At 43.5% G+C, this 22,696-nt stretch overlaps 1 protein-coding gene across 1 annotated transcript in view; it reads left to right on the forward strand.

Moving 5' to 3' along the window:
* Positions 1–22,696, forward strand: part of RARRES1 (retinoic acid receptor responder 1) — a 55,370-nt gene that overhangs the window by 4,177 nt on the left and 28,497 nt on the right. The window contains exons 3-5 of the mRNA XM_027061994.2: positions 11,545–11,607; positions 14,307–14,490; positions 18,513–18,649. Of these exons, the coding sequence (XP_026917795.1) occupies positions 11,545–11,607; positions 14,307–14,490; positions 18,513–18,649 (384 nt within the window). The remainder of the gene's footprint in view (positions 1–11,544; positions 11,608–14,306; positions 14,491–18,512; positions 18,650–22,696) is intronic.

Here is a 22,696-nt window from a genome sequence, read left to right on the forward strand (position 1 = left end):
GTTTGTTTACGAATTGTAGGGAGAGATCACACACCACAGCTTGTGTTCCTTCACTGCCCTACCTGGTGGCATCTCTTTTCTGGCTTTACACTACCCTCCACCACCAAGGGAACTTCTGTTTTTCTGATACCATGTAGCACAGCCTCATTACCCACAGTGCAGGGAGGTGGGAGAGTTTGGGGTTGATAACCGGGATATCCTGGATCAGCCCCACTCCTGACTCCTCCCTCCCCTTAAGAGGCTGCCCCTTACACTGAGACAAGTCTCAGCAAGTACTGAGACCACTTCCCCTAGCAGTTGATGAGAGGCCAGCCAGCCCTTCCCTGACATTTAAAGATCTTTGTGTGCACATACTTCATGAGAAAGGCACCCATTCAGGAATCAGCCATTGTTTGAGGATTGGTCACTTAGGGTGAATGCCCTCTTACATTTCCTGGTTCATTTGTTTGGGGGAGGGAGGTTAGGCCCATACCCCAAATGTTTCTATTTAAATTAAAATCAATAAATATAAATGAATCACCTATTTTTTGGTACAGGGCAAGGGCCTTTTAACTGTCACCCCTTGCAGTTTCTGTAGCAAGAAAACTCAGCCGTTATGGATCACCCATGTCTTTCCTTTTGGTTTACTTACAGTGCAGGGGAGCACTTGCAAAGGATACAGCGCATAATCCTCTACTTTTACCCTTTTTTCTTCTTGCTCAGTCTTGACTCACCCACACCCAATTCAACAGCAAGAGTTTTAGAGACTTCATCAATTCCTTCTACAAATTTACCTTGGATTTTGTGGACATGACACTTGTATTTCACACCCATGCTTCACCAGTTTACCTGACACTTAATTTTCAATTAGATAATAGCCACACCTGGCAGGAGCAAGTTTGGGAGCAAAACAATGGACTTTTGGTAAGTCTCGGGCCACCAGAGTGGGACAGACAGGCTGGGCTACTGTGGGTACCCACCCACAAAGCCTGTCTGCTGAGCCACAGGCATTTAGGAGAGCACTTGCTCTACTAAGAAAAGCCTTCCTTTATCACTTTCCAATCTATACTTTCACTTAAGGAAGTCTCCTAACTGCCTTTACAGCCATCACGAAAGAACTGGGATTTGCAAGATGAGCATAGTGTTCCTCACTGCCCTCACCCTGCTCTGGGAAATGAAACATAATGATCCTGAGACCACAAAACAGAGATACACTCTCTCCTTCTTTCCCAGGCATCCCTTGTGCTGAAAAGGCACAGGTGCACCCAAGGTCTCCACCCAACCTCTCACTACAGCACCCATCTGGTCTGCAGGCTCTGACTGCAGAGTCTGGGTTTAGCATGGGATGGGAAAGGCCATCTGGCCCAGATGATAAACTTAGGCCTTGGCCTCTTTGGCACTTAGCCCCACTCACCCAAGCCAACTGCACCCAGATGAGCTAGTAAGTAGGAATGCTTTTGACCAGCTTGTAATGAATTGTTTTTGAACCATAAACAATTTTTTACCATCCCACAACACTTTCCACTTGTCTCGCCACATGTGGTGCCATAGCCAGGGATGTGTGTGATCACAGATTATGAGCAGCGGCCCCATTTAAAGATCACTGGCGGTGGGTCATGAACCTAACCACCAGGAGTCTGGCTTGGTTGCACATCCTTCCTTGAACAGCCTAGGCTGTTCTGCTGGAGATAGAATATAAATTCTCAACACTAAAATGACTGATTAATGAGGCACAGAATGTTAAATACACACACACACACACACACAGTGTCCCAAATCCAACCTGACCTTTGATCTCAGTGTATGGACAATGAGTCACCCTAGAGATTTATCCTCTCACATGCACCCTTGGCATTTAGTTGCCTTTGCAGTGGTGCCTCAATTGAAGGAGTTTTTACAGAGCTGGTCCTACAGGAGTGGTTGAGAACAGTAGCCATAGGAAGTCTGCACTCTAAGTGACTTCTTTTGGTTATTCAGGATGTTTCTAACCAGTAAAGTCAAGTTATCAAGGGGTCTTGTAACTGTTTGCAAGGGGTATGTAAAACCATGATGGTCACAAAAGGACCTGCCCATGAAGAACACATAAAGAATCACTAATAGTAGTGGGTGGCTCAGTCAGTTAAGCGTCAGACTTTGGCCCAGGTCTTGATGATCTCCCAGTTCATGGGTTTGAGCCCCGCGTCAGGCTCTGTGCTCACAGCTCAGAGCCTGGAGCCTGCTTCGGATTCTGTGTCTCCCTCTCTTTCTGCCCCTTCCCTGCTCACTCACTCGCTCTCTCTCTCAAAAATAAACATTAAAAAAAATCTTAAAAAGAATCCCTAACATCTATAACTAGTTTCATTGCTGTAACAAATACCCACAAACTTTGTAGGTTAAAAAACTCCACACGTTTATTCTCTTACAATTCTGGGGGTCAGAAGTACAAGTGAGTCTCCCTGGGCTAGATCAAGGTGTTGGAAGGGCTGCGTTCCTTCTGGAGACTCTAGGGGAGAATCTGTGTCCTTGCCTAGTCCAGTTTCTTGGCTCATGCTTCTATCTTCCAAGCCAGCAGCAAAGCATCTCCTGAATACAACACTACCATCTGCTTCTTTTCATTTTCTTAATGTTTATTTTTGATAGAGAGAGAGACAGAACGTGAGCAGAGGAGGGTCAGAGAGAGAGGAAGACACAGGTGCCTCATTCCTGTCTGCTTCTAATAACTCTTGCAAATATTCCACCTGGATAATCCAGGATGTCTGCCCGTCTTAAGATCCTTAACTGGAGGATCCTCAAGCCTCCGGTTGGTGAAGTCCCCTTTGCTATGTTAAGTAATATATTTACAGGTTCCAGGAGTTAGGAGGCGGGCATCTTTGGGGGCCATTATTCTGCCTACGTCACCCAGTTTCTGGGGTAGCTGTGGGCTCATGCAAGTACTTACCACACTGCTGGACATGGGACTGTCCCCAAGAAATGGCAGCTCTTGCTCACACCTCTTGTCTGGCTGATCTCTGCAGCCTTAGTGATCTCCTCACCTCCAAACATGTCTGCCCTTTACACACAGTCTTGGTACTTGACCGTAGGCAGCTTTGTTCTCGCTCCTCAACAGGAGTATGTCTGTTTCTATACTATGGAAGACAACCTCTCTGTTTCCTCCATTCTTCTGACAGAGGGTCCTGTAAGAGACAAATTATTATGTATTTGTTCAATGAAATTAAAGGTAACTGGAAGGGTGATGGGACCATTGGCCCTCTGGAATACAAGCTAGGCCAGGCCCTGACCTACTCCAGCCCTTCTAGAGGAATGAGGGGGACCCAACACTTAGTATTCCTCTTACAACCACCTTTTCTGATTAGCCACACCCTGAGCTAGAGGGGAAACCAAGGGTAACACTGTCTCTGGCCATTTCCACTTTAACTTCTTTAGAAGGGTCAAGAACTTGTAACCAGAGTTGGCTAAACAGCATTCTGTGTCTTTCTATCCACTGCTACTTAACCTAATAAAGCAAAGTGTCCACGTGCAAAGGTCTCCTTGGACCCCATGGGGTGGGGCGTGATCTGAAGGTCACTGACTTTTGCTCCATATACTATTTGCTTTATCTGGCATTGCCTAAGAGACAGAAAATGCAATAATTCCAGAGTATAATGTAATACACTGAAGCTCTTTCTGTCCAGAACATAAGAACAGCACAGCAATTTTTATCCACAACTGATTTGTTTGCTTGTCTCCAACTAAGCCTGACTCATAAAACTAACCTTACAAAATGAAGAAGTTTGCTTTTACTGAAATGGCATGGCATTTATATTTTCTTACCAAATGTGAAGGATGGAGGGGACATTTAGAAGTGGAGTCTGTCAGGCCAGCAAGGCCCAGTGTGTGTGGGAAGGGATATTAGAATCACCTGGGAACTGGTTGACAGCTAGAGGCGTCCCCACCACCCACTCTGTTGACCTGAAAGCATGACGCTTAAAGTTGTCACCACTGCCTCCAAAGCAACATGAAGGGACTGTGGTTAGAAACCAACTGCAAAGAGAGGAAAAACAAGGACAGCGTTTCTCCAAAGCACAGGGTTTTGTTTTCTAAGGATTAGCTTTTGGCAGAATCAGGTCTTTAAAAACCCCCAGAGTCCCAGCATTTTCATGGCCTCCCCATGGCAGGTGACAGCAAAGCTTCTTGGGGACGCCATCCCTGCTCTTTACTTGGTTCCAAGTTTTGAGTGAGTTTAAAGGCAGTCTTAGGTTTCTAAAATGGAATAAATAAATATTCTGTATCCCTCATTAAGTTCCTCAGGTTTATTTCTAATATCCACATCAATATTTCAGTGACTTGACTTTAAACAAACAAACATGGGGTAGTATCTAATATATAGTCCAGATACACGCTGGAAGAAAAATCTTTGATCCATTGACGTGAAAACAAACCTTTGTGTTTTATATTAAGCAGCTTTTTTACTGAAAATAAGCCATGACTTCGTAGAGTATTAGAATGGATAGTTTTAACTTCTTCATGCGTATGTAAATGTCTTTACATGTCAAAGTAGCTCTCCATGTAATAGGAGGCAGGGAATGAACTTTCTTCAATGTTTTGTTAATTGGAACTATTTCTGTCCAGAGTGCCCTCTTTGAATGCTCCTGCTTGCAAAAGAGCACATCCTGTGTTGTCATAGAGCTTACCGATTACACTCCCTGAAACAGGGGCTAGACCCGCCATCTTCACTTTCTTTTTTTTTTTTCCTAGAGTATTTTTTTAAATTTATTTATTTAAATCCAGGTTAGTTAACATATAGTATACTGATGGTTTCAGGAGTAGAATTTAGTGATTTATTACTTAATTATTTATTACTTATATAACACCCATTACTCATCCCAACAAGTGTCCTCCTTAATGCCCATCACCCATTTAACCCATCCCCACTCCCCACCTTCCAGCAACCCTGTTTGTTCTCTATATTTAAGAGTCTCTTATAGTTTTCCTCCTCTGTTTTTATCTTATTTTTCCTTCCCTTCCCCTATGTTCATCTCTTGTGTTTCTTAAGTTTCACATATGTGTGAAATCATATATTTGTCTTCCTCTGACTGCTTTTGCTTACCATAATGCCCTATATAGTTCCATCCACATTGTTGCAAATGGCAAGATTTCATTCTTTTTGATGGCTGAGTAATATTCCAAGTAATATTCCATTCTGTGTGTATATATATATGTATATATATACACATAGCACATCTTGTTTATTCATTTGTCAGTTGATGGACATTTGGGCTCTTTCCATAACTTTGCTATTGTTGATAGTGCTGCTATAAACATGGGGGGGTGCATGTATCCCTTCAAATCAGCATTTTTGTAGCCTTATCCTTTGGATAAGGCCCCATGACCTAATTGCCAGAAGCACTACATCAACCAAATCTTGAGTTCACATTCCTCCGTTGCATTTGGTCCCCATGATAGCCTCTGGCCCTCAGAATTGTCCTGTGCTCAGTTCCCCATTCGGCTGTATTCTAGTGACTGTCACATGGAGAGGTACTTGTCACTTCTACCCCTCCTTCAGAGCCCCAGTGATTTCACTCTGCGCCTAGAGAGAAGGCCTCAAATGGTCTTCCCCAGAGCAGCAGCAGCAGAATCCCCTGGAACTCATTGATGTGCAGATTCTCAGATCCCATCCCACATTTGCTGAATCAGAATTCTGGAGGTGAGGCCCAGCATGCTGTGCTTTAGCAGGCCTTCTAAGAGTCTCTGTTGCAGCTTGTTTTAGAGCCATCACTCCAGAACAAAGTCTCTGTAAGAGGCCTTCTCTAAGCTGGCCCCAATCTACCCTCTTAACCTTGACTCCAAGTATATCCCTCAATGAACTTGCCAATTTCCCAACCTGGCTGCTCACCTCCATGCCAGGCTCACACTCCCTTTCTTGTACTGGGTGCCTGCTCCCTTTCTCTCGGTCTCTCTCCTCCCTGGAGAATTCCCCACCTGCACTGGCTCGTGCGCCCCTTTATACCTTACCTGCCACAGTGTATCCAGGGCTGCTTGCAAAATCTCAGATCATCTTCACTTCCATGCTGTTGTGGGTTGTGGTGTCCTCAAAAAAAAAAAAAAATATATTGAAGTCCTAAGCCACCTACCTGTGATCATGACCCTCCCTGGAAATAGAGGCTCTGCAGATGCATTTGGGTTAAGATGAGGCCATATCGGATTAGCGTGGGCTCTACATCTGATGATTGATGTCCATAGAGGATGACCACATGAAGACACAAACAGGAAAATGCCATTTAAAGACAGAGCAGAGACTGAAATGTTGCAGCTGCAGCCAAGGGATGTTGGGGATTGACGGCCACCACCAGAAGCTAGCTGGGGAGAGGCATGGAGGGATTCCACCCAGTGTCTCCAAGGGAGCATGGCCCTGACAACAGCTTGATTTGGGACTTGTAGCCTTCAGAACTGTGAGAGGATCGGTTTCTGTTAAGGCACCCAATTTGTGGTTCTTTGTTACAGCAGCCCTGGGAAAATGATACACATGCCGGGTCTGGCTGTCTCCCTTCCAGGCTTGGTGGTCTTGTCTGTGGGAACCAGTCAGTCTCCCTCCTCCTGCCCCCTCCCCTCCCCCCACCCCATGCACACATTACAGAGCTTTCTTTCCACCCTCTCTTGGAGGATGCTGGTTCTGTTAGTACAACCTCCAAGCCATATAAGGGAAAAGCAGCAATCAGGAGCCAGGCTTTATTACTTACTAGCTCTGTGACTTTGGGTGGTTGACTCCATTTCTTCATCTTTAAAACGGGCAACGGTAGTATCTACCCCAAAGGGCTCTTGTGATGTGATCATACAAGGCACTGTGTAGAACCACAAGAAGCATGTAGTGAGAGCTCATTGTATATATTATAGCTTTATCATTGTCCTTTCCTGGTGGCTTAGCAGGGTGCTTCACATGTGAGTACTTGATACTGATTGGGTAAGGATTCGAGGAGCATTTCTCTTACCCTGCCCCCAAAAGCCTAGTGTGCTGAGTTCAGTCATCCTTTGTATACTTTCCTTTGTACGCTTTCTCAAACAGGACTTTAAAAGCAGCCTGTTTCCCTCCCTACTGAAAGGGAAGCCCAAAATCAAAGTGCTAATCATTCCCCTAAAGAGCCCTTGTGAGGCTCAGCATGTGGAAAGTACACATGGGAGGTGGCTGCCTTTCCTCGTGGCCAGAGGGGACAAAACCAAGAAACCTAGGAAATAACACACACACACACACACACACACACACCAGATTAGATATAATCCATGTCATTAGTCATCCCTGATTATAAAGCATTTTGTTCCAGGCTATAGCCCATAAATCCTCCCTTATACATAATTAAAAAGAAATCTGTAGCAAAGAGCTGCTAATTCATTCAGGTTATACAGTCACATGGTCATTTGCTTTGTTTGCTGACTTTTCATGAAAGAAAGAATATTCCAGAAAATATTAGAACAATGTGTTGTACCTCTTGCTGTGCTTTAAGAAACAGATATAAAACTTCCTAATGTGTCTCCTATTTGGACACGTGGACAATGTCGGGACGTAAGGGTATGAACACTGTGACCTGCTATTCCAGGAACACTTCTTCCCTCAGAAAAGCCAGAACTGTTGTCCCGGTTTTAGGTTGGGCTCTTTCAAAAAATGTCTATTTAGCTTTTTCTTTTTTTTTTTAATAGCTGTGAATGAATGGATTAGCTTTGCACCATGTGGCTGTAGCAACCCTTGTGCCAGCTGCAGAGGGAGGACCACCCAACCTGAAGAGGTTGGCTCCATGCCGGGAACAGAACTTCTAAATTCGAAACCACATATAGTGAGTTTACCACACTCCTCAAATCTAATCCCACTAACTGTGAAAAACAAAGACCTAAGTTTCAGATATGGGGTGAGGACATCCATACTGTGTTACTTTGGACTTAACATTTTTATTTATTTTTTAATGTTTTTATTTATTTTTGAGAGAATGAGAGAGACAGAACATGAGTGGGGGAGGTGCAGACAGAGAGAGGGAGACACAGAACCCAAAGCAGGCGCCAGGCTCTGAGCTGTCAGCACAGAGCCCGACATGGGGGTCAAACCCATGAAACATGAGATAATGACCTGAGTCAGAGTTGGATGCTTAACCAACTGAGCCACCCAGGTGCCCCTAAAACATAAGATATTTTAAAAAATAAAAGGGTACCTGGGTGGCTCGGTCATTAACATCTGACTTTAGCTCAGGTCATGATCTCACAGTTCATGAGTTTGAGTCCTGCTGCAGGTAACGCAGAAGCCCCACTTAGGGTAAGCACCAATTCTCTCTCTCTCTCTCTCTCTCTCTCTCTCTCTCTCTCTCTCTCTGCCCCTCACTCACTTGTGCCCTCTCTCTCAAAAAAATAAAACAGCCAGAGTGAAACACAATCCTGCAGCAGCCAGGCCAGAGGAGCACGAGACACTGTCCCAGATAGAGAAGGCACTGGCTCCTGCTGCTGGTGCCCATAGGCCTTATCTCACGAGGACCGGCAAAGCTACCTCAGAGGAGCTCGTGACTCATCAAGGGAGGAGGGAGAGGCCTTTTTGGGAGATAAAAGCGCTGCGTCTTGATAAATGATAAAGTCCAACCCAAAATATAAAAATCTTATTTTGGACAAAACGTAGATGCTTTTAAGAGTGCCTCATTAAAACAAACTAAGGAAATCAAATCAGCAAGGAAAATAACTCTTCAAATGGACAGGCTCCATTCTGACTCAGCTCGCAGCCTTTGTTAATCAAGTTGTTTCTTTCCCTACAAAGAGTATGTACCTCACTTTGCCCCCATGTGTTTTCAAAAAAAAATTGTTTTCAAATACTATCTTGGGTAGTTTATTTAAAATCTGCACAGTTGTGTCAAGGATAAGAAAGACCTTTGTGAATCCTTGTGTATGGTGAATAAGCATGCCCTAATGTATTATTGATCTGAAGGTTGGTGGTCCTCAGGATTCTTCTCTATGTACACGTATGTCTCCCCTGGGGGTTTGCATCCAATTCCCTGGCTTCACCCACTCTACCTCCACTGAATCTACCTCTGTAACATTCAGCTGCCCTCGGACTCCTCTCCCATGTTCCTGGGCACCAAAGGTTGTACCTGTCAACTCTGCCTCCTCCTGCTTTTCTCATGAATGGTCTCACTGCCCATCCCACCCATCCCCCCACTAGCAGCCTGAGGGGGTCCTTGACTCCTGTGCAGGAGGGCTGCACTCAGGGGGCCTCTGTGCAGATGAAAGGTCCCCCATGTAGCTGGGGAGAGGGCCCCAGGGCTGGTGCAACAAATGATTCAAGGCATAGGACCTGCTGGCAAGCAGAGGTGCTGCCTTCTGTGAGGACTGGTTCTTTGTGGGTGCCGGTGTGGTGTGGGAGTCACAGGCAGCAAGCCCACAGTTCCCTGTGTTTCTTTAACTTGGGCAGCAAAGACCCCAAACTTCTGGAGTTACGGAGACAGGGAGCTCCAGGCAGGAGTAAACCAAAGTAAAAGCAACCTTGAGACCGTGTTGACATTCTTCCGTAGCCTGGAACGTGGCCAGACTCTCGTTCCTAGCACAGATTTTTTTCTCTCCTTCATGTCTATAGATTTTACTAACAATAAGTGAACATACACTAAACTTTTACCCTGACCCAAGCACTAAGCCCTTCTAATACCCTATCTTAGGCTTCCCAACACTCTAACTACTGTAGTTATGTTTACTGGGACACCCCCAAGTTCAGGATGAAGTTCCAAATTCTCTTCATTTAAAAAAAAAAAAAAGAAGTGAGGGATGCCTGGGTGGCTCAATCAGCTAGGCATCCAACTCTTGGAGTTTGACTCAGGTCATGACCTCATGATTCATGGGTTGGAGCCCTGCATCAGGCTCTGTGCTGATAGCATGGAGCCTGCTTGGGATTCTCTCTCTCTCCTTCTCTCTCTGCCCCTCCTCTGCTTGCATGCTCTCTGTCTCCCTCTCTCTCAAAAAAAAAAAAAAAAAAAAAAGCTTTCCATGACCTTGTGCCAACCTCCCACACAAACTTTTTTCTAGCTTCATTGCCTCCCCTGGAATGCCAGCCCCTATATTCTGTTCCCACACCCTTGCCTGGTCAGTACCTCTTCCTCAAAGAACTGGTTCAGGCCCTACTCTCCATAGAAAGCCTTCCGCACTTAGCACCCTGCACCTGTGCAGCTGTCAGCCACACTGATGAGCACTCTATGTCTCTCTTGACTTGCCTGTTCCCACACAAGAAGTAGGTCTCTGGTAAGGCTGGACTGGATGTTGTATTTCTTTGTATCCCATTCCCCACTCCACCCCCACCCTGTGATTGGCATGGTCTGCGGCAAACAGTGAAAGAGAGTGAAGATAAATTTGTGTGTATGAATTCTGTAAACTGAAATCAATATTTCAACTTACACCAGAACTTTTTCAAGGTTGAAAATGAGCCCTAAAAAAACTGCCCCTGTGTAGTGCTCTTGGGGCTCCCTCTGCCCCAGGAACATCTATACATTCACATGTTTAAATATTCTTTACACAAACAGTTGCCAGAGAATCCTATCCCTCCATTCTCCAGCTTTCTAGAATTTTTGAAGGATCTGAACTAGGAGTGGGTGATATCTGCCTATTTAAAATCATAGTCCTGTTTGGTTGTTGTGTTCCTGGGCTAAGATTCAAAGGAAATCAATGTTTCCAAAGTCTACCTTAAGACTATATGAAATAACTTCAGCTCCATGCAGCAGAAATATCCTCTAGAAAATATTCCTTGTACTGAATGATCATTTTTCTCTGAAAAAAAAAAGGTTAATGGCAAATAGCATAAAGCTCTTCTAAACCATTTACATTGCCTCAGTGATATGGCTTTGTATACTCTAAAAATAGGCATTGGAAGTGATTACAAAGTCTAAAAGGCTAAACAGGCATTCCCAAAGTTTAGAAGTGTGCCTGCTGGTGAAAGCTGCTGGGGGAAGGAGAGGGCATAAAGCTGAGGACTTCTTCAGCGTCAGGGTCGGTACTCCATCCTGTCCCAGACTTCCTGACTCGCTGGCAGGTACTGTCTGCCTGCTGGGTCTGGGGGCGGCTGCTTCCCTACTGTCCCTTCCAGCTCAGCTGAGGCCCCCTTCAGGGCAGCTCCTCAGCAGCCTTAGAGAAAGTAGCCACTCCTGCCCCACCTCTCTGTCTTCACTTCTCGCCATCAGAAAACCCCTTATTTATTACTGGGTACACCCTTGTTCCTGGCTCCCCCGTTGACCACCCCTGCCGCCCCCACCTGCCTCACAGGTGCAGCCCTGCGCCCAGGGAAGGCCGTGGAGAGGTGCTCACCCCCAACCCGCATGCACGCGTCTGTTTCTCATCTAGCTGCTCTCACAAAGTCACCTGGCTGCCTCAGTACAACCATTTCCCTTTCTCAACCTCCCTTTGTAGGTGTCAAACTACCAAGCAGAGTGTCATGATGAGACCAAAATTTGAGATATTCTCTCCTTCTAAAAAGTCATTGATTTTATTCCAGTATAAATGCTATAGCTGCCATTTGCATGCCATGGTATCCCAAGAGAGTGATTCTTGGATAGGAAGATGTTAACAGAACTTCTAACAGGCTAAGATTTGGTTTCTATGTTTCAGGTTAATCCAAAGAAGGAATGTCAGGTTGACCTGGTGTTTACCACAGATCGCTATAACCCAGAGGTAAGCTGCCATAATTGGTAAAGTATCCAATTAGCAACTCCTATGGATTTATTTTTTTAAAGGGGGAAAATCTGGGGGTGCCTGGGTGGCTCAGTCGGTTGAGCATCTGACTTTGGCTCAGGCCATGATCTCACAGCTCCTGAGTTCGAGCCCCACGTCGGGCTCTGTGCTGACAACTCAGAGCCTGGAGCCGCCTTTGGATTCCGTATCTCCCTCTCTCTCTGCCCCTCCCCCAGCTCACTCTGTCCCTCTCTCAAAAATAAATGTTAAAAAATTTTTAAAAAACAAAAGGTGAAAATCTGAATATATAGTGACCCAGAGGTTTGCATTTGTTTTGTTCTGCTTCGTTTTCTATTCTCCAGAACTGGAGAACGGAGCTGGGCAGGAACTCAGTATTTAAGGCCTTAGACATCATGGCCTTATGCAGGGCTACTTTTAAAACAGCCCACAGAGCCACCATCACCTCTTTCCTTTGCCCCTGGGAGGAAATTTCACAGTCCCCTTGGTGTCTCTTCTAGCACCTCTGAATGCTTAGAATGACTCACTCGCAAATGTCAACCTGCCTTCCTCCTGTCAGCTGGTGACATTTCTTGTTAGCGGGCCGACTTAGCACGAGGCCAACCCAGGAGCTTCCATACAGAAGTCTTCTGTAAAACACAGAGCAGTACCAACGTATGCCACAGGCATTATTAGTCCCTACAATCCTGACTGAGCAGGCCATGGTTTGCCAAGTTTCCTTTACCCGTCCATTCTTGGGAAGGGAGTAAACAGAAGACTCACACAGAAATTAGAGCCAGATGAACTTCCATGTGCTGGGCCAAGCTGGACGTCAGCAGCTGGAACATGGGTGGAGAGAAGACCAGCCCAGATGCTCTCTGTGTGGTGCTGAGTCAGAGCAGGCGGCATCACATTCAAGTGTCTCAGGGGGGCAGAGCTTCCTTCCTGGGGGTTGGGGGGGGGGGCAGACTGAGTCTTCTGGAGGAATGCTTACCAGTCTATAGAGACAAGTTGTAACAAAATAACAATGTATTCTGACTTTGCTACTTCACCTAAGAATTAAGCATTTTCTTAAAGCTTAAAGAAGACCCCTTTGATTCTAGCATTGCAAACTGCAAGTTAGATTAAAGCTAAAGGGAAAACATTTCCTGGATCATTTTGACCGGCAATAGGTTTCTGTAAAGAGCATAGCTAGCTAATTGAAATGTTCCATTTCAGAGGATGAGAGTGCTTTGCTTTGATTCAGCTGTGGAGCTGTTTTGAGGGGACAAAAAGGAAAGTAAAAAGAAAACAAAACTGGTTCCTTTTCTCTTCCCTGGAAACGGCTTAGACATCAAAGGAGATTGTGTGCCAGCCCTCTCTTCTTCTGCCTTCCATAAGCCTCTTCCAGATGCTCCCTTCACCTTTTTTCTATGTTGTGCTGATAATTCAGATTTTAATGTACCACCAAAGCTCCTTCTCATTCAAACTAGCACTCAGGGGATTCAGGGTGGGGGAGAGGGGAGTCAACCACTGGAAAGCACACCTCAGTTTTTTTGAGTTAGCACTGTGCTAGAAATGGGCTTATTAAGCAGATCCAATTTTGATTGAAATTTGTTTGTGCTTTTTTGTTTCTTTTTTGGTTGAAACCAAAATAGTTTTGGGCGTTTCTTTTTTGGTTGTTACCATCCAGGTTAAATGACCATCCAGTGTAAACAACTGTAAAAGTACAAAGACGTGAACTGCTCAACCAAGCACTCTGTAACAGGAGTTCTTAACTAGGGGCCCATGGATGGGTCTGGGTGGGGCCATGACGAGTGGCCACAAACTTCCTCAAATTCTAGGCCCAGTGTTGATGCTCTGAGCATACATGCAATTTTCTGGGAATAGGTTCCTGGCTTTTTTGTTGTTGGGGTAAGGAATCTGTGACCTGTAAGGATGGAGAAGGACTGTCTGACAGTTGAGTCCTACATTTGATGTTTACTTACAGCACCCAGTTGTCCAGATCCAGATGTCTCTGGATTGGAAACCAAGTGAGGATGATCCCAGAATACTCAGATGTCTGCATTAAATGTGAATGCAAAAAACATCCCTTGAATTAGTCCCATTTGGGTGGCATCTGCCTACATTCCTTTCAGATGAGATCCTGGAGTAGAGAGATGGAATTAGTATAGAGGCAGGGCTCTGGCATCAGACAGACAGGAGCTCAATTCCTGGCTTACCGTTTACTAGCTGTGAGACATGGAGTAAATTCCTCTTTAGATTCAGTGTCTCGCTCTGTAAAATTGGAATAGGAGGACCGACTTCATAAAGCAGTATGAGGCTGTTGTCATTTTTGTTAATGGGGACAGCGTCATCTTTTAGTTTGAGTTAGCAAGCTTGAGGTCCAGCTAAGCATTTTGTTGGTCCACGGTAGAGAACCTTGAGTTTTGAACCAAGCAGTACTCAATAGACATCAATGATATTTCTTTGGAGTAAGCCCAGCATGATTATATAAGGGGGTTGTCAGAAAGCACTTTAAATAACAGCAAGTAGTGAAGGACTGTTGTATTCAGTTGTGAGCACACAAATCACTTTCTACAAAGCCAAGACTCCTGCATCTATTAATGCCAATGCATCCTGCCACATATAGGGAATTTCTCAGTCTTTTGTGTATCTGTGTATTGGAGTGGGTGGGGAGGGATCAGTAGCCATTGTGTTTAATTCCAAAATCTTTATTTCAGGAAGGTGAGGAACGTTTGGGGAAATGTTCCGCTCGAGTGTTTTTCAGGAATCAGAAACCGAGACCGGCCATTAATGTGACTTGTACACGACTCATTGAGAAGAACAAAAGACAACAGGAGGATTACCTGCTTTACAAGCACATGAAGCAACTCAAAACCCCCTTGGATGTAGTCAGCATACCTGGTATGAATCAGTGTCTGGAATTTCTATATTAAGGAATATATATAATTGCTAAATCTTAAAAAGAATGATTATTTATGGGGCACCTGGGTGGCTCAGTCAGTTGGGCATCCAACTTCAGCTCAGGTCATGATCTCACAGTCTGAGTTCGAGCCCCGTGTCGGGCTCTGTGTGACAGCTCAGAGCCTGGAACCTGTTTCGGATTCTGTGTCTCCCTCTCTCTCTCTGCCCCTCCCCTGCTCATGCTGTGTCTCTCTCTGTCTCAAAAATAAATAAAAACATTTAAAAAAATTAAAAAGAAAAAGAATGATCATTTAAATTTTTATCCCCATAGTGGCACTTGAACTCAGAATGTGGTAGACCTTGTTACTGAAACAAAATGCAGAGGTATCCTTTTCCTATTCTTTGTCTCCAGGAAGCTCTAGTAACGCCCTCAAGAGCTATCAGTACCCCTTTAATCTCTCCACTTCCCATCCTAGGCAAGGTTCAGCAAGAGCTGAACCTTCAAAGAAAAGGTAGAGGTCTTTGTAATAGGATTTGCACGTAGGAGTGCAGTTTTCCAAGTTGAGCCCAGAGCCTGAGGCAACGTTTCTAAAGATTTCTGGTAGCGGCTTTGGAAACTTTAAGTGATTAGACACCATTCCAGATCCCCACTGTGCCCATCACAGACTTCCACACCAGGGCTGAGAGAGCCAGCCTGTCTCAGGGCCTTGCTCGGAGGCTGCAGTGGAATCAAGTTTATCTCCTTTTAGGTCAAGAGCTAATGGGCAGTGGTGCAGTCTTTAATAAGAAATGAGCCCTGCCCTCTGAAGTGACTCAGCTGAAGCGCAGCACAGCTCGTTTGTTCTGGCGCTCAGGAGAGCATGTGGGCGGCCGTTGAGACTGCACTTACTGGAAAATCCAATTTTCCAAACCACAAAAGTCATCTCTGGACTTGTGCTTGGGTATTGAGCTCGACATATGACCGCTCTAGCACCGCGGCTCCCCACCACCCCCCCCCCCCCCACCCCATCCCATACTCTCTCGCAGCTCACTCGTTTGCCCAGCAACTACAACAGACCCGTGTCAACGTGGAAGGACCGGAGGTCTTCACTCCTGAGTGCGTCCGTGCTCTGTCCATTTGTGGAGACCAAGTGTTCTTAAAAACCTGCAGGCAGGGGCGCCTGGGTGGCTCAGTCGGTTGAGCCTCGGGCTTTAGTGCAGGTCATGATCTCACAGCCTGTGGGTTCGAGCCCCGCATCCGGGTTGTGCTGACAGCTCAGAGCCTGGAGCCTGCTTTAGATTCTGTGTCTCCCTCTCTCTCTGCCCCTCCCCTGCTCATGCTCTGTCTATCTCTGTCTCTCAAAAATGAATAAACATTTAAAAAAAAAAAACCTGCAGGCAGAATACTGCTCCTTGCCTTTCTAAAATTCAGAAGCCTTAGGATGTTTCTCATAGTAATTCTCTGACAACTCCACTTGAATTCTGTTCCAAAGAATTATGAGGAACAATTCAAATCTTATATTGTGGTAGAATTTGTGTGTATTTAGTAGTGTCTGAAATAAATGGGCTAATGACTAATGCTTAAAATCTACAGTTATTTAGGGATTTTTTTTCTCTTTTAGCATTGGCTGGGGAAATAAGATTTTATATATTTTCCTTAGAACACAAATTTTAGAAATTGTATAGGACCTTTTCTTTGAATATTTGCTATAGGATCACTAGGTTTTGGACACTTTTTCTTTTTTGGAACCATTTATTTTTGTGAGGGAGAGAAAGTGCACTCGCAGGCACACATGTGCAACTAGGGGAGGGGCAGAGAGAGAGAGAGAGAGAGGGCAGAGGCTCTGAAGCAGCAGCAAGCCTGACTCGGGGCTGAAACTCACAAACCGTGAGATCATGACCTGAGCCAAAGTCAGATGCCTAACCAACTGAGCCACCCAGGCGCCCCTGGACACTTTATGATAGTGCAGATAAACTGCATTATGTTCAGTTAATAAGTCCTATGTGCCCACAAGAATCATTCTGTAACAATGTAACTTAATGTGGCTTGAAGCTCCAAAAATTTTTTTAATAGAGGGTACCTTTTTATTAACAGAATTTACAAGTTCTGTTAGCATTTTTGAAATTATTTTTAATGTTTACTTTTGAGAGACAGCATGAGCAAGCAGGGGGAGGGGCAGAAAGAGAGGGAAAAACAGAATCTGAAGCAGGCTCTGAGCTGTCCGCACAGAGCCCGACATGGGGCTTGAACCTATGAACTGTGAGATCATGACCTGAAGTCAAACACTCAACCGACTGAGCCACCCAGGCGCCCCTCTGTTGTCATTTTAAATTCAGCGGAAGCATATGATGGCACTATTTATAGCTGGTCTGTAAAACTATTAAAATGGAAAAGGCTCGGTTTTAGACAAAAGTCAGTCAAAACTGTGGCAATCTCCTCGGATTAACCAGTTCAAATCCCAGCAGCTTCTATTCAGCATTTACTCCTCCAGGACATTGGGGTTTTGTAGTCCAGCTTGCTCTACAGTTGCTAGGTGAGGCTATCTAAATCCATTTCAGGATATCCTTGCTCCAAACTATTTTTCCCCAAAAAAGGTATTTGTGCTTTTTGTTTTTTTTTTTATGAGTACAGTTTTCACTTTTTCTGATGAATTTACAAACTTCCTATACATGAGCCCAAGTACTCTACAAAGGAAAAGACTGAAGACCTGGGACAACCAGCCAGAGTCCTGTCACCTGAGTGATTCTATAGCAGCACTGCCAGCATTTGTACTTCCAATTGTCCACGCTGTTCACAGTGTTTGGGGTAACCGACTTGCTTTCTAGTAACGGGTTTTGTTGAACTCACAATGGCACTGGAAGATGAATCATGTGATGGGGAGCTGGATGAAGGAAGCTTTCACTGTCTCCCTCCCATCCCTACATACACAACAGGAATCCAGGGCTCAGCTCAAATCTCATCCCTGTGAAGTTTGCCCCACATCTCTCCAGCCCAAAGGTCCCTCTCCCTTCCATGTGCTCTATCAGATCTTTGATCCTCCTTCTCTTGCGGAAGGTATCAGCTGTGTTTCTGCACTGTCGACAAGTAGAGGGTAGGGACCCATCTTCGTGTCCCTCCCATCACCCCTGCAGTCTGTGAATGATCTTTGAATTGATTACCATTACAAACCAGCCAAGTTCCACAGTACAAAGAAGAATTTATGCTAATTATTTTACCAAGAAGGATTAATTTCCTAGTAAGTTTGTTCTTATTCCTTACATATTATACTATTATTGGGCTTATATTTAAGCCAAGAATATCTCCACCATTTTTCATGAAATGTTGGTCCATGAGCAGTTATCTCATAAATTAATCACTTGCTAAAATTTGAGTTCCTAAAAGTCACAAGAAGTAATGTGTTAATGTAATGTACTAACCCCACCTCAAGCAGTGTAGTTAAGTAGGTTTTTATAAGTGTTTGCTGAAATAAAAAGATTGCAATTCCAAAAACAATACCACAGAAAAAACCCTCTTGATTTCTGCATGTGTTCAAAATCACTGACAGAAATACTACCAATTCATTGATTAGCTTTAAAGCCAATGATCAGATAAAGATATTTGGAGATTGGCAAAGACCATCGCATTGACTGTAGACCCAGACAGAAGGTAAGGTAGCAAAAATAATTGATAGACTTTTCCATCTAATTTAAAGATGCTTCTCAACTAACAAGACTTCAACTTTGAGTATCATTATAGCTCTTACTTTGCCTTAATATCATACATTTGTACTAGTATACTATACTGGTGTACTAATATAGTACATTAATATAGTACAGCAAATAAGATTTTTATAGTAGCTTTACTCAGTAGGACAAATTGAAGCACATAAATCTTCATATGATGTGGAAACAGGTAAGAACAAGTCATGTGTCCAGCTCAAGGTCTTGCTGTAAGAGATGACGGATGTGACTTAAGGTTATGCCCCTATTTCAGTATTGAAACATTTGAAATTTTGTCCCCAAAATGTCATAACACAAATGTGTTTTCGTTTTCTTTCTCTCAGATAGCCATGGACATATTGATCCCTCTCTGAGACCCATTTGGGATTTGGCTTTTCTTGGTGGCTCTTATGTGATGTGGGAAAAGACAACCCAGTTTTTACATTACTACATGGCACAGCTCAGCAGTGTTAACCAATGGGTAAGAAAAAAACTGAAAGTCATTTTTATGTCACAAGAGATACAACCAATGCAGTTTTCTAAAACTAAATTAATGTGAATTTCTAATTTTATGCCAACAGTTTCATTCATTCAATAAATATTTCTGTGCCTGCAATGGGCCAGGTATAGTTTTAGAGACTGTGGACATAGCAGTGAAGAAAAAACACAGTGTAGCTGCCCTCATTGAAACTCTAGTGAGAGAAGACAAAAGATGGTGAACTAATAAATAATTAATATGTATCAAAAGGTGGTAGTAATTGCTATAGAAAAAAAGTAAGGGAGAAGGGAATGCAAGGTGTTGTTAGAATTACTACTTATATTGTCTAAAATAAGGCCCCTCTAATTTGAGCAGGGTGACAGTGGGGCAGAGGCCTGGGAGAAGTGAGTGAGCCAAGCCTCCACAAGGGAAGATTTTTTTCAGGCAGGGAACTGAAGCATCAATGTGGCTGATGGGTTGGAGAAATAGCAGTGAGGCTACTGTGGCTGGAACAGAGTCAGCAAGGGGAGGGTACTGGGAAATGAAATCAAATGGAGAGGACCAGTTCCTGTAAGGCTTCGCAGGCCAGTGGAAGGACCTTGTATTTTACTCTTCAGAGGTTTTTAGCCCAGGAGTGATATGATCTGACTTACAATACCATCATTGTGGCTGCTATGTTGACACCAGACCACACAGAGACAAGAGTGGAGTCAGGGAGACCAGCAAAGTATTGCAAAAATCTAGGCAAGGCCTGGGGGTGCCTTGGACCAGGTGGTAGCCATGGAGGTGGTGAAAAGTGTTTGGATTCTTTATATATTTTGAAGTTAGACCAACCCCATTTGTTGATGTGGGTATATCTGAGAATGAGAAAAGTCACGGAGAAAAAAGTCACGGAGAATGAGAAAAGTCTTATAACTTTGGCCTGAGTAACTGGAAGGACAGAGTCTTCATTTACTGACTGGGGAAGGCTGCAGGAGCAACAGATCTGGGAAGAAATTAGCTTGATTTGGGGCATTCTAAATTCTACTAAACTACCACATGTGTAGTATTTAAAGCCACAAAAGTGGATGACATCACAGAGAATGTGTAGATAGAGAAAAGAAGGTCTGTATTGAGAGAGTCCTGCTACACTTGTAACTTTAGAGGTTGAAGATATAAGAAAAGAAGGTGTTTTAAGGATGAGGCTTGGCTGTATCCAGTGCTGCTGGAGAATTGTGTGTGAAGAGGCCTGAGACTGACCATTTGATTTAGGCTGTCAGAAGTCATTGGAGAGCTTGTCAAGAGCTATCTCACTGGCACATTGCAGGCAAAAGCCTGAGCGGAATATGTTGGGAGAGACTGGGAAAAGAGAAATAGACATTCCATCTCTTTCAAGGAATTTAGCTGTAAAGGGGAGTATAAGAAAGCAAGGGGCGGAGGAGCCAAGATGGCAGAACAGCATGGAAGTTTTTTTGTGTGTCTCACATCCATGAAATACAGCCAGATCAACACTAAACCATCCTGCACATGAGGATCAACAGAAAACAAGGGGCTATAGCTACAGGATGGGTGAGCATAGGGTTGAAAGAGAGTTTGTTTTCTGTTGTATTTTTAGGCTGGAAGAATTAACAGCATATTTATGTGGTGCTGAGAAAAATCCAGTCGAGAGGGGCAAAGTAGGACTTACAGGAAAGCAAAGGAAGAATTGTTGGAGTTCCTATCTTTGAGTAGGCAAGAGAATAGGATCAATCTAGGAGCTGCTTTTAGACAGGAATGTGAGGAGTTCACCTGGAGGGAGGGCAGACAAGCAATGGCATAGTTGCTGATAGGGGGCTGGATATCCTGGCGGGAGCCCCTGGAAATTCTCCCTGCTTCTGTGCTCTCAGTGAAAGAGACAAAGTCATCAGGTCGGAGAAGGATAAGAGCGGAGGTGTTGGAAGTGTGGGGGATGCATGGACCTGGCATTGTGCGCCGCTGCAGGCCCCTTGAAGATCTGGGCTCGTGAATTTCAAGGAGGACCAGTCATGCCGAGCTGTCTGGGTGTGGGCATGGAGTAGGCCAGAGGTGGATGTAGCCCAATATGGGGTTCCTGTCAGGCAAGTGTGATGTAGAGAGAGAGGGGCATTTGCACAGTAAACAAAGTCAACTACTCCAAGAGAGGCAAGCTCAGATAACCTTAAGTACAAATTTCTAAAATCCATTTTCTTCATGGATGCATGAAGCCATAGATTCACCTATGGATGGATCGTCAGTGAATATCTTCTGAGCACAAAGATTTGCCCATCATCGAATAAGCATTTAAAAAAAATTTTTTTTTATTATTTCCGTATAGTTGATACTCAATATTATATTAGTTTCAGATGCACAACATAGTGATTAGACAATTCTACACATTAGCTAATGCTTACCACAAAAACTGTTGTTAGCACATCTATAACCATTCAACGTTATTACAGTATTATTGACTGTACCCCATGTACTGTACTTTTCATCTCCACAATTTATTTATTTTATGACGAGAAGTTTATACCTCTTAATCCGCTTCACCTAATTCACCCATTTGCCCATTCCCCACCTCTGAAAACCACCAGTTCTCTGGATTTCTGAGTCTGTTTTCTTTGTTTTGTTTTTCTACATTCACATATAAGTGTATGTGTCTTTCTCTGCCTTACTTATTTTATTTACTTTTATTTACTATAGTATCCTTTAGGTCCATCCATGTTGTTGCAAATGGCAAGATCTTCTTCTTTTTTATAGCTCAGTAATACTCCATTCCATTCCATTCCATACCACACCACATCTTTCTTATATATTCATCTATTGATGGACACTTAGATTGCTTCCATATGTTAGTTAATTGCTGCAGTGAACAAAAGGTGTGTATATCTTCTCCACTTAGTATTTTCATTTTCTTTGGGTAAATACCAAATAGTAGAATTATTGGATTATGTGGTATTTCTATTTTGAATTTTTTGAAGAGCCTCCATACTGTTTTCCATAGTGGTTGCACCAATTTACATTCACACCAGCAGTGTGAGGGTTCTCTTTTCTCCACCTCCTCGCCGACACTTGTTATTTCCTGTCTTTTTATTTTAGCCATTTTGACAGGTATAAGGTGATATTTCATTGTTGTTTCGATTTGCATTTCCCTGATAATGAGTGATGTTGAGTATATTTTCATGTGTCTGTTTGCCACCTATATATTTTCTTTGGAGAAATGTCCATTCAGGCCTCTGCCCAATTTTAATCAGATTGAATTTTTTTGTGTGTTGAGTTGAAAGAGTCCTTTATACATTTCGGATATTTATTCCTTATCTGAGAAATCATTTTTAAATATCTTCTCCCATTCAGTAGGTTGCCTTTTTGTCTTGTTGATGTTTTTCTTTGCTGTGTAAAATCTTTTTATATTGGTGGAGTCCCAAAAGTTTATTTTTGCTTTTGTTTCCCTTGCCTCAGGAGATGTATTCATAAATATGTTGCGAAAAGCAGTGTCTAAAACATATTGCCTGTGCTTTCTTTTAGGAGTTTTATGGTTTTGGGTGTCACATTTAGGTCTTCAGTCCATTTTGAGTTTATTTTTGTGTATGGTGTAAGAAAGTGGTCCAGTTTCCTTCTTGTATGTAACTGTCCAGCTTTCATTTGTTGAAGAAACTGCCTTTCCTCATTGTAAAGTTTTGACTTTGTCATAGATTAATTGACCATTTAGGTGTGGGTTTATTTCTGGGTTCTCTGTTCCAATGATCTATGGGTCTATTTCTGTGCAAGTACCATGCTGTTTTGATTACTGTGGCTTTATAGTATATCTTGAAACCTGGAATTGTGATACTTCTAGTTTTGTTTTTCTTTGTCAAAATTGCTTTGGCTCTTTGTGGTTCCATACAAATTTAGGGTTGTTTGTTCTAGTTTTGTGAAAAATACTATTGGTATTTTGATAGAGATTACATTAAATCTGTAGATTGCTTTGGGCAGTATGAACATTTTAACAATATTAATGCTTCCAGTTCCGAAACATGGTATACCTTTCCATTTGTTTGTGTTGTCTTCAATTTCTTTCATCAGTATCTTATAGAT

This window comes from Acinonyx jubatus, chromosome C2, assembly GCF_027475565.1.
Source record: "Acinonyx jubatus isolate Ajub_Pintada_27869175 chromosome C2, VMU_Ajub_asm_v1.0, whole genome shotgun sequence".
Taxonomy (NCBI): Eukaryota; Metazoa; Chordata; class Mammalia; order Carnivora; family Felidae; genus Acinonyx; species Acinonyx jubatus.